At 46.3% G+C, this 15193-nt stretch overlaps 2 protein-coding genes across 5 annotated transcripts in view; both read right to left on the reverse strand.

Moving 5' to 3' along the window:
* The window catches only part of LOC114846893 (ribonuclease ZC3H12A-like), a 13868-nt gene extending 8023 nt beyond the window's left edge, over window positions 1-5845 (reverse strand). Inside the window, 1 exon segment of the mRNA XM_029136113.3 lies at window positions 5063-5845. The gene's annotated coding sequence lies outside the window, so the exon portion shown is untranslated.
* A 191-nt stretch (window positions 5846-6036) lies between these two features.
* On the reverse strand, window positions 6037-13965 carry LOC114847514 (interleukin-1 receptor type 2-like). 4 transcript variants are annotated; one of them, XM_029137343.3, is made up of 13 exons: window positions 13825-13962; window positions 13139-13173; window positions 11394-12152; window positions 11018-11276; window positions 10704-10893; window positions 10424-10574; window positions 10258-10329; window positions 10053-10176; window positions 7435-7615; window positions 6639-6789; window positions 6473-6544; window positions 6273-6394; window positions 6037-6177 (listed from the first exon to the last, which is right to left on the reverse strand). In XM_029137343.3, exons 3-12 carry the CDS (start codon window positions 11473-11475, stop codon window positions 6354-6356), a joined length of 1323 nt encoding a protein of 440 aa, XP_028993176.1. In that variant the 5' UTR covers window positions 11476-12152; window positions 13139-13173; window positions 13825-13962; the 3' UTR covers window positions 6037-6177; window positions 6273-6353. The 4 variants fall into 4 exon arrangements, with proteins under 4 accessions (XP_028993176.1, XP_055361161.1, XP_055361162.1 ...); XM_055505186.1 differs by having other exon boundaries at window positions 6163-6177; window positions 6473-6789; window positions 11394-11543; window positions 12130-12152; window positions 13825-13965; XM_055505187.1 differs by lacking the exons at window positions 13139-13173; window positions 13825-13962 and adding an exon at window positions 12197-12588 and having other exon boundaries at window positions 6163-6177; window positions 6473-6789; window positions 11394-11543.
* Window positions 13966-15193: the final 1228 nt, after the last annotated feature.

Here is a 15193-nt window from a genome sequence, read left to right on the forward strand (position 1 = left end):
TAGAACATTCTATAACAGGAACCTTTATGTCGACCCAAGCAAAATGTCCAAGCAAAGTAAAGACCAAGGACTCACCTCACAGCTCCAGAACAACCAGGCAGCGAAACGGAGAAAAGCAAAAAGCTCACGCAATTTTCTGAGCTGCCACACTTTGCCAACTCCAGTAGTCAAACACAAAGCCAGTCAAGCTTTAGGGGGATTTCCCATTGCCAACACTGATAAGGTAAGCCTGGATAAACAGGCAGAGTCCTGATGGAAAAAAGTCAGATTTCAGTATCCATGGAAACGCTAGAAAAGGTAAAGCTGTCAGTCCGTGAAAGGCTAAGAGTGAGGGTCCTGGTTGAGCTCAGCTGCCTCCTGAGATCGGCCCCCTCTTTGGTTGGGACCATGGACTCAGTGTCCTGAGGCTGCAGGTTTATCAGTGTGACTGACAACAGATGGAGTGAAGACATCTACCATCATCTACCCACTGCACTGGGTCGACCCACTGACCAATACGGATGCAGACATCTGACCACACACTTTCCTATCTTCACCTACGCTCATTCTGTGCACACACCTCTTAACCAATAAGGAGGGACACTAAGAAAAGCTCAGATAACTCCACCCACTCCACCCCCACCCAAAACCTCTCAATACACACACACACACACACACACACACACACACACACACACAGTTCAAGCTATGAATGAACATGGAGTCTGACAATGGTGGGGAGGGGAACACAAAGAAGGGCCTCGGCAGGCAGCTGCACACCATGCACAGTGCCATTACACACACACACACACACACACACACACACACACACACACACACACACACACACATATATATATAAGAGAGACAGCACAAGTTAAAAAAAAAGCACCAGACCTAGAAATGAGCCCTGCGGAACACCTGGCCCACTGGGGATGACTGCCGCCTTCCACCTCTTTGTTTCATGGATGGGGGATTGGTCTGACATAGACAATGCAAGGAATTGTTAAAAGTAGTAGTGTGTGTCCTCGAAAATCTATGTTAGGCATGCAAGTTCCTCTGTATGTGTGTGTGTGTGTGTGTGTGTGTGTGTGTGTATGTCGAAAAGCTAGCAGGTGGTAAAAGGGGAAAAGGCTTCAAAGTGAAAAGATGCAAACAAGGAAAAGACTTAAGCAAACAAAGACAAGCAGGAAGAGTGTGTTTGGAAGGTTGCCCATCTTTTTAAAGGCTGGACTTTAAAGGACTGGAGAGCACAAGCTACTTCTAGTTTGATTTAGATTTACTATTGTGTCAGTGAACATGATATCAGTAAAAAAAACATCATGAACACGTGAACAGGTCAAGCAGGTACTGTATTGTTTCCTCGTCTGGTCAAGACAAAAAAAAGGAAATCACCAGAAGATAAATATTTTCCAGAAGGTGGTGGATTCACAACATGTGAGCAAACGTCCACCCACGTATTGTCAGTGGAATTTGTCTTTCCAGAAACAAGAGTTGTTGGGTGGGTGTGTTGTAAGTAAGACGCTAAGGTTATTACTGCTGCAACCTATGGAACAGGTTATCCATCACCTACAGTGGTTTCATTACCTGCATGATGCAGAGGATGATGATTTCCCCTCTTCATCACCTGCAGTCACCTGGTCCCACACCTGCATTCAGTCGTCTAATCAGACTCTTTCTCTGGTCTGCACTGATGAACTGGTCTGTTATGAGGTTTTCATTGTGGTCTCAGAAATAATGTGTTAGTGGGTTGTTTCCTTTCGATGACTTGATTTTTTATTGCTGTCAAAGCAGAGCTCAGGCATGTGTGGTCTAGGCCTCTGAAAACTTCACACTGCGAGTGAGTGACTCTGTCAACATTGGCCTCCAGCTCTGGTGGCCTGACGCCAGCTTGGCAAGCGTTCAACACAGAGCTAAAGCAGGTCTTTGCCTGTAGTAAACGGCCCATGAACAGGTAAAGATCAGTGATTTAAACAAACAAGTTGCTATTAACAAGCTTCTCCTGGAAAACCCAGACCAGAAGATGCAAATCTGCGGCTAGAGTTCCTGTTTTGGTCCAAACTGGTCAGACACCAGCTTTGATGTTAAAGTTATGATAGGGTAAGTACCAAAACAGGAACAAAGCAGGTGGAGGCTTCACCAATATGACAAGCATCCAAAATACCTTTACCTGAGCTGTCCAGCTAAGAAGCTTCAGAGCAAAGGTCCACCTACGTATTATCAGTGGAATCTGTCTTTCCAGTGTGTGAGTTGATGGTGGGTGTGTTGGTAAATCAGACAGTAAAGGTATTACTGTGCTGCGGCCTTATCACACTACAGTCATTTCATCACCAGAATGATTTTCCTTCAAAGCCTCCATCCCCTCCCCCGCTCCTCTCTGCAGTGACTCCTTAATTGGGGCTCAGCTGACAGGTTTTCCCCCTCAGGGAGCAGGAGCCATGTGGGCCATCTGCTTCTAGTCGCAGGAAGAACAGGTGTCCTGCTCTCCGTCGCCTGCACCTTACCAGGCCCAGTGTGGCCCAGAGTGGCCCAGCACAACTCAGCATGACTGAGCATGACCAAGCATGGCCCAGCTCGTCCCAGCATGGCCCAGTGAGGCCCAGCATGGCCCAATGAGGCCCAGCATGGCCCAATGAGGCCCAGCATGGCCCAGCTCGTCCTAGCATGGCCCAGTGAGGCCCAATGAGCCCAGCTCGTCCCAGCATGGCCCAGCACGACTCAGCATGACTGAGCATGACCAAGCATGGCCCAGCTCGTCCCAGCATGGCCCAGCTCGTCCCAGCATGGCCCAGTGAGGCCCAGCATGGCCCAGCGAGACCCAATGGGCCCAGTGAGGCCCAACATGGCTCAGCAAGACCCAGCACCGCCCAGTGAGGCCCAACATGGCCCAGTGAGACCCAATGAGCCCAGTGAGGCCCAGCACGGCTCAGCTCGTCCCAGTGAAGACCAACATGGCCCAGTAAGGCCCAGCATTGCCCAGCGAGACCCAGTGAGACTCCGCATGGCCCAGTGAGGTCCAACATGGCCCGGTGAGACCCAGTCTGACACTTGCTGCAGTCACTTCTGTCTTACACTCAGTGCAAAGTCTAATTTCCACATCATTAATTACGGTAAAAACCACGATGATGGTGAAATGAAGCCGTGTGACGTGAAGGTGTGCAGATAATCCAGCGGGAAACGGATCGATGTGTTTGTAAAGGAGCAGCAGCCACTCATTCTGGAGCCTGCTGGGTAAACACTGAGCCCTTAACAAGGCCTGAGAGGTGGACACACGGAGAGGACGAGTCCAGCTGGTTTCATCCACACACTCTTCACAGGCAAAAGGCTGCACTGGCAGAAACACACACATGCTCCACTGAAGAGGGAAACCAAACAAACCAGGGCCGCCACATGGCGTGTGTGTGCGTGGACGGGGGCGGGACGGGGTCACCTCGGACTGAGGAGCCACAAAAGCTTGGCCTTAGGCCCAGTGCCCCCTGGGTCACTTAAAGAGGCAGCGTGCACACACACACACACACACACACACACACACACACACACACACACACACACACACACACACACACACACACCACCTGCTGTTCACACAGGCTTGTGTTTGGTGTAATGAAGACGGAGTGATTCAGCAGCCACACAAAGCAGGACGCATAGCTGAGATTTACCACATAGCTCAGGCCGATAAACGAGACGACTCCATCAGTCGGTGGAATTGGAGTTTTCAAAGGGAAAGGTCAGTTAAGATCAGTTAAGGTTTCTAACTGTAAATAATGTGTAAACATTTCATGTTTGCCATGTGGGTATAAAAAGATGGAGTCAGACTGGATGCAATTCCATGTTTGTCTTTGTCAAACCTGGCGAATAAAACTGATTCTAATGCAGAATCTAAAGGAAAAACCCTCTCGGACAGAGTTTATTGTTATTAACCTCGAAACAAAATCACCAGAGCTTCAGCAAAAACCTGGAGGTGCTCAGACAATCACAGCCCAACAGGGGAACGAAGAATGGACTCCATGACGTCTGCAGTGGGGATTTTACATACAGCAGATCCTCTGGGCCGCACTCAGCAAACCACAGCCCTGATTAAGTCATGACGGATCGCCTCCGCGGGGCCCGGCCCATGTGTTCTGATCGTGTCCTCATCTGCATATGTGGCCGCGTGCGCCGATCCGTCTGGCTGCGTGCAGGTGTGTGGACGTGTGTGTGTGACATCGGGGCGAGTGTCGGATCAGAGGGGTCAGAGGGGGACAAAAGCCCGGAGCAGCTCCCAGCTGCCGGGCCAAACGTCAGCCAGCGCCCCCCCCCCCGGCCCTTTCAGTGGGAGCGTGCCGCTGCCGTGCTCCTGCTGACACGCAGTCATGTCTAGGGCCGCTGCAGAAGCCGACGGGGCAAAAGGGCACACGGGGACATGTGCACGGCAACAACATGTGGAGACAACCACATTATTGCATTGTCTGATTCCTCGTTCCCTTCGCTTCACTCTTACTCCATCTTTGGTCAAATATACTTGAATAGGTGGGCTGTGGAAAAATATTCCTCAATATTTTTTTAGTTTTAGTATTTTGAGTTTTCTGTAGGTGATCAAATTGTATTTAATGTGTTTTACTGTGGGTCAGTTCTTGGCTCCATATGTGGGTTGGGTTCTGTGGCCTCAGCACCTTGATGGCGCCTCCGCCCTCCCAGGAGTCTTTAACCACTACTTTAATGTTCCTCCTGAACCTTTAGGGACGATGGAAATCTATGTCCTTCAACTTAGTACTGTTCAGTTGAACTTTAGGAAAATTCAGTCTTCTGATTATTCACATATTAATGTAAGTTGAAACTTAAACTCAGTGTTTGATTTTGAATGTCTGAACTGAAACTTAATCTCATTATTACCAATTAGGAGCAGCCACCAGCAATAAACATATAGAAACAATTGGCTATTCTGTTATTTAGATGAGACAACATATAAATCACATCTGGTTGTAAGTCTGAGCACAGTTCACTTAAAGTAACGTTTCTATTAAATTTGCAGCAGTGGTTGAATTTCATTATGTCTGGAATGGTAAGTAAGCAGTTAATGGATATTTAAAGAAAAACCTACTTTTTCGTGGCATACGCTTCCTCCTGAATTAAGTAATCCATCACTCAACAAACCTGAGCGGATAAAAGTTGCTGCGTCAAGAAGCCGCTGAGGGCGTCCAGCGGTTTCATGAGAGCGGGCGCCCGCGTGCGTCTGCGTCTCACGCAGCCGTGACAGACGTGCGTCTCCACCCAGCGGCGCTGAGCGCACGTGTCCACGGCGCGCGCGAGGTCTGATCTGCTGCAGGTGACACTCACTGTCAGGGTAAGAATTTACGAACCGTTTTGTTCATGTAAACAGCAACAAACAGACAGTCGCGTCATCGACTGTTTCCAGGATGCGGTTTATTTTTCATGTGAAAACAAATCCAAAGAAAACAATCAGAGCTTTAGTTAATGAGTAAAAATGGAGTGCAGAGAGTGAGCGCACGTGTCTCCCTCTAGTGGTTACATTGTGTAAAAGCAGTTGTCCTGTGTTTTATCACTTATGAGCACAACGCAAAGACACAAGCAGCAGGGTGTCTAATATACAAACACAGTTATTGTGTTTTATTTACAAAAAGCAGCTACCTGAACATGAAGAAAGCGTGACGATGCAGCATGTTGAGGAAGAAGAAACTGAGGTTCTGTTCAGTGACACCACGTCAGTCAGAACCTTTCAAATGTAGGATGTCAAGCTTTAAGTCCAGTTGCTAAAACACTGCCATGATCTTTATGCCATGACACGGCAGGCATCAGGTGCCGCACCCTCTTCCAGAAGCGTGAGTGAGTCCAGACGGTCGGGAGGATTCTTACGGATCAGGTGCTGAAGGCTAAGGGGAAGGTCGGCGTATCCATAGGGTCCTGTGGTCGATAAGGAAGCACTTGAACAGCACCACAGCAAACACAAAGAAGCACAGCAGGCACAGCTTCCCAATGTTCAGCTCCCCAACGAGCAGTGGGACGAGAGACACAGTCTGAGGTTGTGATGTCGTGAAGACGTCCTCCAGCCACTGACCTCTTCTTTCTAGAGTTAAAGTGGTGGAGTTCTCTTTGAACCTGTTGTTGCCGTTGCATTTAAATTCAGAGAGGAAATCCTCAGCAGAGACTTTGTGGATGGTGAGGACGGCAGTGGTGATGGTTTCTGTACCACTGGTTCTAACAACAGACACAGATTCATTCAGTGAGCAGCTCAACAACAAATGTAGGCTTTGCATAAACACACACACACACGTTTGTGTAGCTCTGCTTACATAATAGTGCTCTGATTGTATCCGTCCATGTGGTCGATGCGTTTTCCGTTGATGTACCAGCGAGCTTCACAAATGTCAACGTTATGCACAGAAAACTGAGCAGCTCAGTTTGAGTTTGGCGCCTGTGGAAACAACACGACAGACACTTAGTCCTTTCAGCCCACGTGACAGGACCTCTCTACGAGGGCAGCTCTTCACACCTTCGTCACATATTTGCTTCTCGCTGGTTGGAGAGAGGATCATTATATTGTAGCTGGCTCCTCCTCCCGACTCTGAAAATGACAGCAACAGAAGCTGGTGTGTGAACAAACAGCAGGAAATGAACCAGTCCCACTCCTCCAGTGGGTGGAACATGTGGAGCCCCACCTTTCACTGACAGCAACCTGGAGCCTGACGAGATGTGCGTCCTGTTATTATAAGTGAAGCTACAAACACAGGTGTAGATGCCCTGGTCGCGTCGGGTCGCCTTCATAATCCACAGGTTAGGGTTGTGTTCACCTTGAATCAGAGTGAAGTTCTGCAGGAAAAGCAGTAAAAACAACATTACATCCCTGTGTTATGATTCCTGGGGCCGTTTTGTATTTCCTGTTTTATTTTGTTGACATCCTGTCTTTGTGTTTTTGTTCTGGGGTCGCTCCTGGTCACATGACTCCGCAGCCGGTTTGTATCTTGTAATCAATCAAGGTATAAAGGCTCTGGCACTCACCTTTTACCTCTGCCAGATTGTTGCATGATATCCACCACATTCCAGCATATCTTTGATTGTCTACTTAGCTCGAGATCGTGTTTCTGTCCCTGACTTCTGCCTGTGCCTTTGCCTTGAACGTTGGTAACGTATCTGTTTGTCTGACTCTGAGAAAGCCTGCTCCTCACCTGGTACCTTTGCTGTGTCGAACTGTTACCGAACCCCTGCCTGTCCCTGAACCTGATTGAGCCTGTTCCTCCTGTACTTACCATTCGAGATTTTTCTCGAATAGAGACTGAGCATTCTACGCTAACGATACGTGTCTCCTGTTGTCTGCCTGTGCATGTGGGTCCGACATCTGCCAAAGCCCGACACCCTGGAGGCATTTTTACCTTTACTTAATGCTTTTCTGTGCAGTCTGTGGCTTCATTTTGTAACAAGTGTTGGTGAGGGACGCAGCAGAGCACGGCCACATACCTTGTACCAGGTGAAGTTTCCCTTTAGGTCATCACATGTTTTCTTTACAATCTGTGGACATGAAACCTTCTGATTCGTATCTGAAGTCTGGATTTTTCCGTAGAAGACATTGCTGTTGTTTTTATAGCTCATTTTGACATTTAGAAAAGCGTTGCTACACTGTCCTGATGGCTCCACGAGCCTGAAAAAGAATCAAGGAGTCTGTTCAAGCCAAATGTCATCAACTGTCAAAGGAAGCATTTCATAGGTTGTGTAGATTGGAGGTGGACGTTAGGTCTCAAGGCTTTGTGTCCTCTGGGTTTCTCACCTTCCCACGTACACCCCAGAGTCCTCAGGGACGAGGTCTAAGAGGAAGAGCGCCGAGTCCTGGTAATGGACCCTGTCCTTCACATCAGCTGAGATGAACTCAACCTTGGATGCATTCTTGTACCAGGTGACATTTAAAGGCTGTTTGAGGTATTTAACGATGTACGGCACAAAATAAAAGGCTTCACCCTCCAGCAGGAGAAAGGACTCCATGTCATAGTCCTCAGACAAAGGCTGAACTGTCCCTTTGAGTAAAAAGGTGACTCAGTTGTCCACATCAGTATCATTATCATTGGGAAGCTGTGCACAGCACGCACAGTTCAAACATAAGGATGTCCATCAATGCACATGGCACCAGGACATCCTGGTGTCTCTTCACCCTACTCGGGTGAAGAGAGGGGCTGACCTGTCAACTGACCACCACCTGGTGATGAGAAGGATCTGCTGGCTGTGGAAGGAGACTGGAACGACTTGGCAAGCCCAAACGTATTGTGAGGGTCTGTTGGGCACGTCTGGCTGAACCCTCTGTCAGACGGACCTTTAACTCACACCTCTGGGAGAGCTTCGACCAGATTCCGAGGGAGGTTGGAGACATAGAGTCTGAGGGGGACAGTTCTTTTGGACTGGACAACTGGGGTGGTTGTCCTTCTTCACAAAAAGGGGGACAAGAGAGTATGTTTCAACTATAGGGGGATCAGAATTCTCATCCTTCCCATGAAAGTCTATGCCATGGTACTGGAGAGGAGAATACGGCCGATAGAGTATAGAGTCCAAGGCTCTTTGCTAAGGGCTGTTCGGTCTCTGTACAACCGGAGCAGGACCTTGGTTCGCATTGCCGGCAGTAAGTCAGACCTGTTCCCGGTGCATGTTGGACTTCGGCAGGGCTGCCCTTTGTCACCGGTTCTGTTCATTATTTTTATGGACAGAATTTCTAGGCGCAGCCAGGGGCCGGAAGGGGTCTAGTATGGGGGCCATAGGATTGCGTCTCTGCTTTTTGCAGATGATATTGTCCTGTTGGCTTCATCTAGCCAGAACTTAAGCGTGCACTGGTGCAATTTGCAGCTGAGTGTGAAGCAGCTGGGATGAGAATCAGTAACTCCAAATCTGAGGCCAAGGTTCTCAACCGGAAAAAGGTAGTTTTCTCTCTCCAGGTTGGAGGAGAGTTACTGCCCCAAGTGGGGGAGTTCAAGTATTATCGGGCCTTGTTCACGAGTGAGTGAAGGAAGGAGCGTGAGTTTGACAGACGGATCGGTGTGGCGGCTGCAATAATGCGGTCGGTGTATCGGTCCGTCGTGGTGAAGAGGGAGCTGAGCGCAAAGTCAAAGTTCTCAATTTACCGGTCAATCTACGTTCCTACCCTCACCTATGGTCATGAGTTTTGGGTCATGACCGAAAGGGCAAAATCACAGATAAAAGCGGTCGAAATGAGCTTCCTCCGTAGGGTGGCTGGGCGCTCCCTTAGAGATAAGGTGAGGAGCTCTGTCACCCGGGAGGAGCTCGGAGTAGAGTCGCTGCTCCTCCACATCGAGAGGAGCCAGTTGAGGTGGCTCGGGCATCTGGTTCGGATGCCTCCTGGTGTTCCGGGTATGTCCCACCGGTAAGAAGCCCGGGGAGGACCCAGGACACACTGAGAGACTGTGTCTCTCGACTGGCCTGGGAACGTCTTGGGGTCCCACCTGAAGAACTGTATGAAGTCTCCAGGGAGAGGGAAGTCTGGAACTCTGCTCAGACTGCTGCCCCCGCAACCCGACCCCGGATAATCGGTTGAAAATGGATGGATGGATGAATTTTACACATAAAACTTATGTTTTATTCAGATACCTGATGTTTCAATATGTGAAATAGAAACATAAATAAAGATTAAAACACTTCACTGATTCCCTTTGGAAAACCTTGTTTTCTGGTGGAGTGAACTGGGCTTGAACTGTCACTCTCCTGCTTTCCAGACTAAAGCCACACCCACTTCAGTGTAGTATGTCTTGTCATATTTTATGTATTTATTTCACATAACCATAAACTCATTAAATAGTTGAAGTTAATATGAAGTTTCTCATTACTTATACATCAGGTATCTGAATAAAGACATTAGCTTTATGCGCAAAACTGCATTACCGTTATGTAATCCTTTATTTAATGACAGAACCCTAACCTGAATGAAAGACTTTACCTTAAATGTCACCTCTTACCTGGTATTTATGTGAAAAAAATACATGGAAAATTTGCATGTAAATAAAATACACACACACACACACACACACACACACACACACACACACACACACACACACACACGTTTGTGTAGCTCTGCTTACATAACAGTGCTCTGATTGTATCCGTCCATGTGGTCGATGCGTTTTCCGTTGATGTACCAACGAGCTTCACAAATGTCAACATTATTTCCACAGAAAACTGAGCAGCTCAGTTTGAGTTTGGCGCCTATGGAAACAACATGACAGACGTTTAGTCCTTTCAGCCCACGTGACAGGACCTCGGTTCTACGAGGGCAGCTCTTCACACCTTCGTCACATATTTGCTTCTCGCTGGTTGGAGAGAGGATCATTATATTGTAGCTGGCTCCTCCTCCCGACTCTGAAAATGACAGCAACAGAAGCTGGTGTGTGAACAAACAGCAGGAAATGAACCAGTCCCACTCCTCCAGTGGGTGGAACATGTGGAGCCCCACCTTTCACTGACAGCAACCTGCAGCCTGACGAGATGTGCGTCCTGTTATTATAAGTGAAGTTACAAACACAGGTGTAGATGCCCTGGTCGCGTCGGGTCGCCTTCATAATCCACAGGTTAGGGTTGTGTTCACCTTGAATCAGAGTGAAGTTCTGCAGGAAAAGCAGTTACATTACATTCCTGGAGGCATTTTTACCTTTACTTAATGCTTTTCTGTGCAGTCTGTGGCTTCATTTTGTAACAAGTGTCGGTGAGGGACGCAGTAGAGCACGGCCACATACCTTGTACCAGGTGAAGTTTCCCTTTAGGTCATCACATGTTTTCTCAACACCCTGTGGACATGAGACCTTCTGATTCATATCTGAAGTCTGGATTTTTCCGTAGAAGACGTCGCTGTTGTTTTTATAGCTCGTTTTGAAGACGGTGACATTTAGAAAAGCGTTGCTACACTGTCCTGATGGCTCCACGAGCCTGAAAAAGAATCAAGGAGTCTGTTCAAGCCTACTGTCGTCAACTGTCAAAGGAAGCATTTCATGTTTTGTAGATTGGAGGTGGACGTTAGGTCTCAAGGCTTTGTGTCCTCTGGGTTTCTCACCTTCCCACGTACACCCCAGAGTCCTCAGGGACGAGGTCTAAGAGGAAGAGTGCCGAGTCCTGGTAATGGACCCTGTCCTTCACATCAGCTGAGATGAACTCAACCTTGGGTGCATTCTTGTACCAGGTGACATTTAAAGGCTGTTTGAGGTATTTAACGATGTACGGCACAGAATAAAAGGCTTCACCCTCCAGCAGGAGAAAGGACTCCATGTCACAGTCCTCACACAAAGGCTGATCCTGAACCCAATCCTGGATTTCTGAGTGGTTTAAAGAAATTATTGATGTTATTGCCACAACTAAGCAAACAAAAAGAAGCCTTTGACCCCAGAGAAAGAACAGTTTAAAGAAGTGACTTCACCAGAACACAGCCGTACCCATAGATTCAGATGGAGATGCCATCACAAAGATGGTGAGAAGGAGTCGGCAAGCGTCCATTAGCTGAGAGCGACCGAGCATCGTACAGGCGTTACAGTGTCCCCTTCATCAGAACAACCAGACCAAGATGGCGTCCAAACCGGCCTCTGCTGTTATAGCACAGGAAGACAGAGCTGAAAGAGATAAACAGTCTGAAAGTAGCTGCTCTGCTCACATGAAGAGGATGCAGAAGGTGAGAAACACTCACCTCGTGATGATACAATGATAATCATACAACAGGGAGCAGAAGACAGGCTGCTGTTATTATTCATCTTCTATAAGAACAATACAAATGTGCAGCTGCAGGTCCATGAACATGCAGCGGAAAAAAGTATGTTCAACTCACTTTTCTACAATTTTTTTCTGATAGGACTGAAAAAGAGCAGGTTTTAGCAAAACGCTGATAAAACACCCTGATGAACAGAACTTTAACACAAGAGAAACGTTGGACACAAATATAATGCTGATTCAGCAGAATCTTTTCAGTGTGGGGAATGTGAGGAAACACTGAGCTGAGATTAGAGTCCAACCTGTCTGCTCAGCATTGGATAAACAGCAGCGCTACGGACAGTATTTAGACTTACTTCATCTGTTGTCATGGCAACAAGCAGTAAACTCTGGTGAGTTTAGTAATTAGTGGCAGCATCTCTAAAGTCAGAGGCTGGTAAATGCTCACTCTGCCTCATCACACCACACCTTTTTCCACGTCGGTGCAGCTCCTGCCGTCAGAAAAAGCCATATTAGTAATGAAAGCATAGCTTACCTCGCGATGTGTGACAGCAGTAGACTGGAGTCTCTCTACTGGTCGACGTGGTTTTGTATTCTCAGCCCTATCACTCAGGTCCATCTGTGTGGGTGTCTCAGATAGTGTCTTTACTAAAATGTACTGTACAAACCTAGAAACTGAAATGTTTCCCACGTTTTTCACTAAATACCACAGATTTACTGAAGTTCACACCTGCACCAGAAAAAACAAATGTTGGTTTGAATCTCTTAATGAGACATTTTAAAAAACTACTTCTCCTATTTGAGGTAACTGAATTCACTGGCTCTGTCTGAGTGCAAATACACGGGTCTATAGCTCAGCTGGTCGGCCAAAAAAAGACTTAAGTCAGACTCAGCTAACCCCAACTAGAGCCTGGGCCTAAAGCCCGTCAGTACCCGCCAGTACCTGGACCGTTTAGAGTGACGGACAGGAAGTAGGCAAATCATGACCTAGTGTCAGTTAATGGAACGTTTCAGGGCAAAACGACAACGATAAAAGTTGGCAGTCGTTACAATTTCACTTATGGGAAAAATTGCCACCATAAAAATGATGGTCCTTCCAAAAATGAACTCCATATTCTCAATGATTTCAACTCAGCCAGGCCAGGTGTGATTTAAGACATTAGACTCATACATCTCAGTTCTTGTGGAAAAAGAAGCCGCCACTAATCAGCTCAAAAACTTATCCAAATGACCTGGAACTCCATACAGTAACTTCTGCTACTATATTTTTGCCAACAGACTGAAGCACAAATGGATAAAACCCAGTCCCACAGACTGCTCATAGTTAGATATTGAACAAACATTCTGTGGAAACATTAAAGTTGCAGATTTACCATTAATCAGAACCCAAATGAAACACTATAGCTGCTACAAGAGCATTAGCATAAGAGCAGTCAGCCTGGTGGGATTTTATTAAAATGACTGGATTCTCGCTTACTCTTTGCCGTTCCTCTTTGGAACAATCCGGACAATCTACAAAACAAAAAGACAATATATTTTCCTGTAAGAAACAGATAACACATCTAAAACATGTTTTACAATATACAATTTTACCTCTCTTAACGAATTAGTGTCCCGATATGAAATCACAAGTGCCAATTTTGTTAAAATATCAGCAACTAAAGTCAATACTTAAACTAAACTACACAACTGCACTGCACAAACTAAACTAAATGTAACCCAGCGGAAAAGTACAAATAAAAATATATTATTATGTAATTGACATAATAAACAAGAAATTGGGGAAGACACATTGTAATGGGTTTACAACAGAGAGAAAATGGGTATATTGTATTATACAATGTTTGTGGGTAAAACGTAAGATCAGTATGTAAATGTGACATGATAAGTATTTTGGTTTATGTTTTTAACGTCCAATTTTTTGAGGTTGAGTGTTAATTTTGCAGGGTTTTATTTTGGCGATTGGGGTTGTTTGGTTTTTTTTAAACAACGAAGAAGAGTGAGGAGAGGCATAAGAGAGAGAACGGAAGATTGAGGCTAATGCTAGTAATGCGCAGTAGGGAAAGCTCTGATACTGTGCACCTGTAGCTTAAATGTTTGAGTGAAAGAATGTCAGTAAGAGAGTCTGAAAGTGGAGAAAACTGAGTGGTAGCGGAGGCAAACTTTAGCACGACGTTGCGTAAGGAGGCCCTCTTGTCAGAGCGACGAGTGGGAAGGAGCAGCGCGTGGAGGCGGGAGCAGCGCGTGGAGGCGGGAGCAGCTAGCTAACCCAGCTAGCTAGCTAACCCAGCTGGTCCAGCTTCTCTTCGGCGGCACGGAGTTGGACGCCTGCATCCTCCTGGTAGGAGCGCAGCGGTCAGCGCGCTGCTGGACGACCGTGAGGAGGATTGAGGTGTCCCCTTTGAATTCTCAACATCTCAACGCTCACGAGCCACGCATCAGGCCTGCAACGGTTTGTTTTCAGTTTAATATGGTTTAAGTGGACTTTGAAATTAATTGCATATTTGTGACACTGTTTTGAAAAGTGGACTTTATGTTCTGCGTAAGATTTTGCACCTAAAAGGTTAAGTTGTTTTTAATTTACTTTATTTAGTGTACATTAAAAGGGGAAATTATATTTATTTAGCATTTCCTCGGTGGTATGTAGTAGACCACTGTGCCTTAAGAAGTCAAGAGCTCAAATCACTGCTGAAATTACTCAGGACTAAGCAAATACTAATTTAATATTTATAGTACAACTGTAAAATAAAACAATTATGAATTAGGAACTCAGGGCCCTTTTACTCCAAGACATAGTAGACGGGCTACATAAATATACTCCTATACAGATGGTACAGCTGCCACCAGCAATCGAACAATTTATTGGAATCTCACTGAGAAGGACACTATCAAAAATCTATCATTTCTAGTGTTGATGACATAGTGAGCCTCCCGAATTCTATATGGGACATCACTACTAATCATGTTTTCTGGAAAGATGTATGTTCTAATTTATTTTAAATGACAAAGAACACATATTCTATAACTAATACAATATAAAAATCTTTATAGAACACATTATACAGGACAAAGGATGTTCCAAACTCGAATATTCACACTAATTGTACTGATAACAAAGCAGATAGATTCCTACATGCATTCTGGTCTGTGCAACACTTTTGGCAGAGTATGTGAATGCCTGTCGACCTGGTTACGGTGTCAAATCCTAGAAGCCCCTGTACTCTGTCTTTTAGGAGATCTAAGTGGGCTCGACCTAAAGACAAACACAAAACACACACACACACTTCCTTCTGTGTCGCAAAGATCGTCCTCATGAACTGGTAAACAAAAAAAACTAAGCATTACTTAATTACTTTGAACATTACTCAAACTGCTTCTTTAAAACAATAACTAGAACTACAGTACACTCTGATTGATTCCACTTCCAGGTAGGCTGGATAATTGGTGGGAGGGGTTACACGGGTTGCAGTCTTCATTGGACCCTGGGTTGGGGTTAGGCCTTCCTGCACAGCCACGCAGTATGTGTATCGGT

Source organism: Betta splendens, chromosome 21 (genome assembly GCF_900634795.4).
Source record: "Betta splendens chromosome 21, fBetSpl5.4, whole genome shotgun sequence".
Classification (NCBI taxonomy): Eukaryota; Metazoa; Chordata; class Actinopteri; order Anabantiformes; family Osphronemidae; genus Betta; species Betta splendens.

Coding starts and splice junctions, on each gene's coding strand:
- LOC114847514 (XM_055505186.1), bottom strand. CDS start 11,475: ATGCTCGGTCGCTCTCAGCTAATGGACGCTTGCCGACTCCTTCTCACC. Junction 10,330..10,423: donor CAGGTTGCTGTCAGTGAAAG/GTGGGGCTCCAC, acceptor TGTCATTTTCAG/AGTCGGGAGGAGGAGCCAGC. Junction 7,616..10,052: donor TACAATCAGAGCACTGTTAT/GTAAGCAGAGCT, acceptor ATTCTTTTTCAG/GCTCGTGGAGCCATCAGGAC.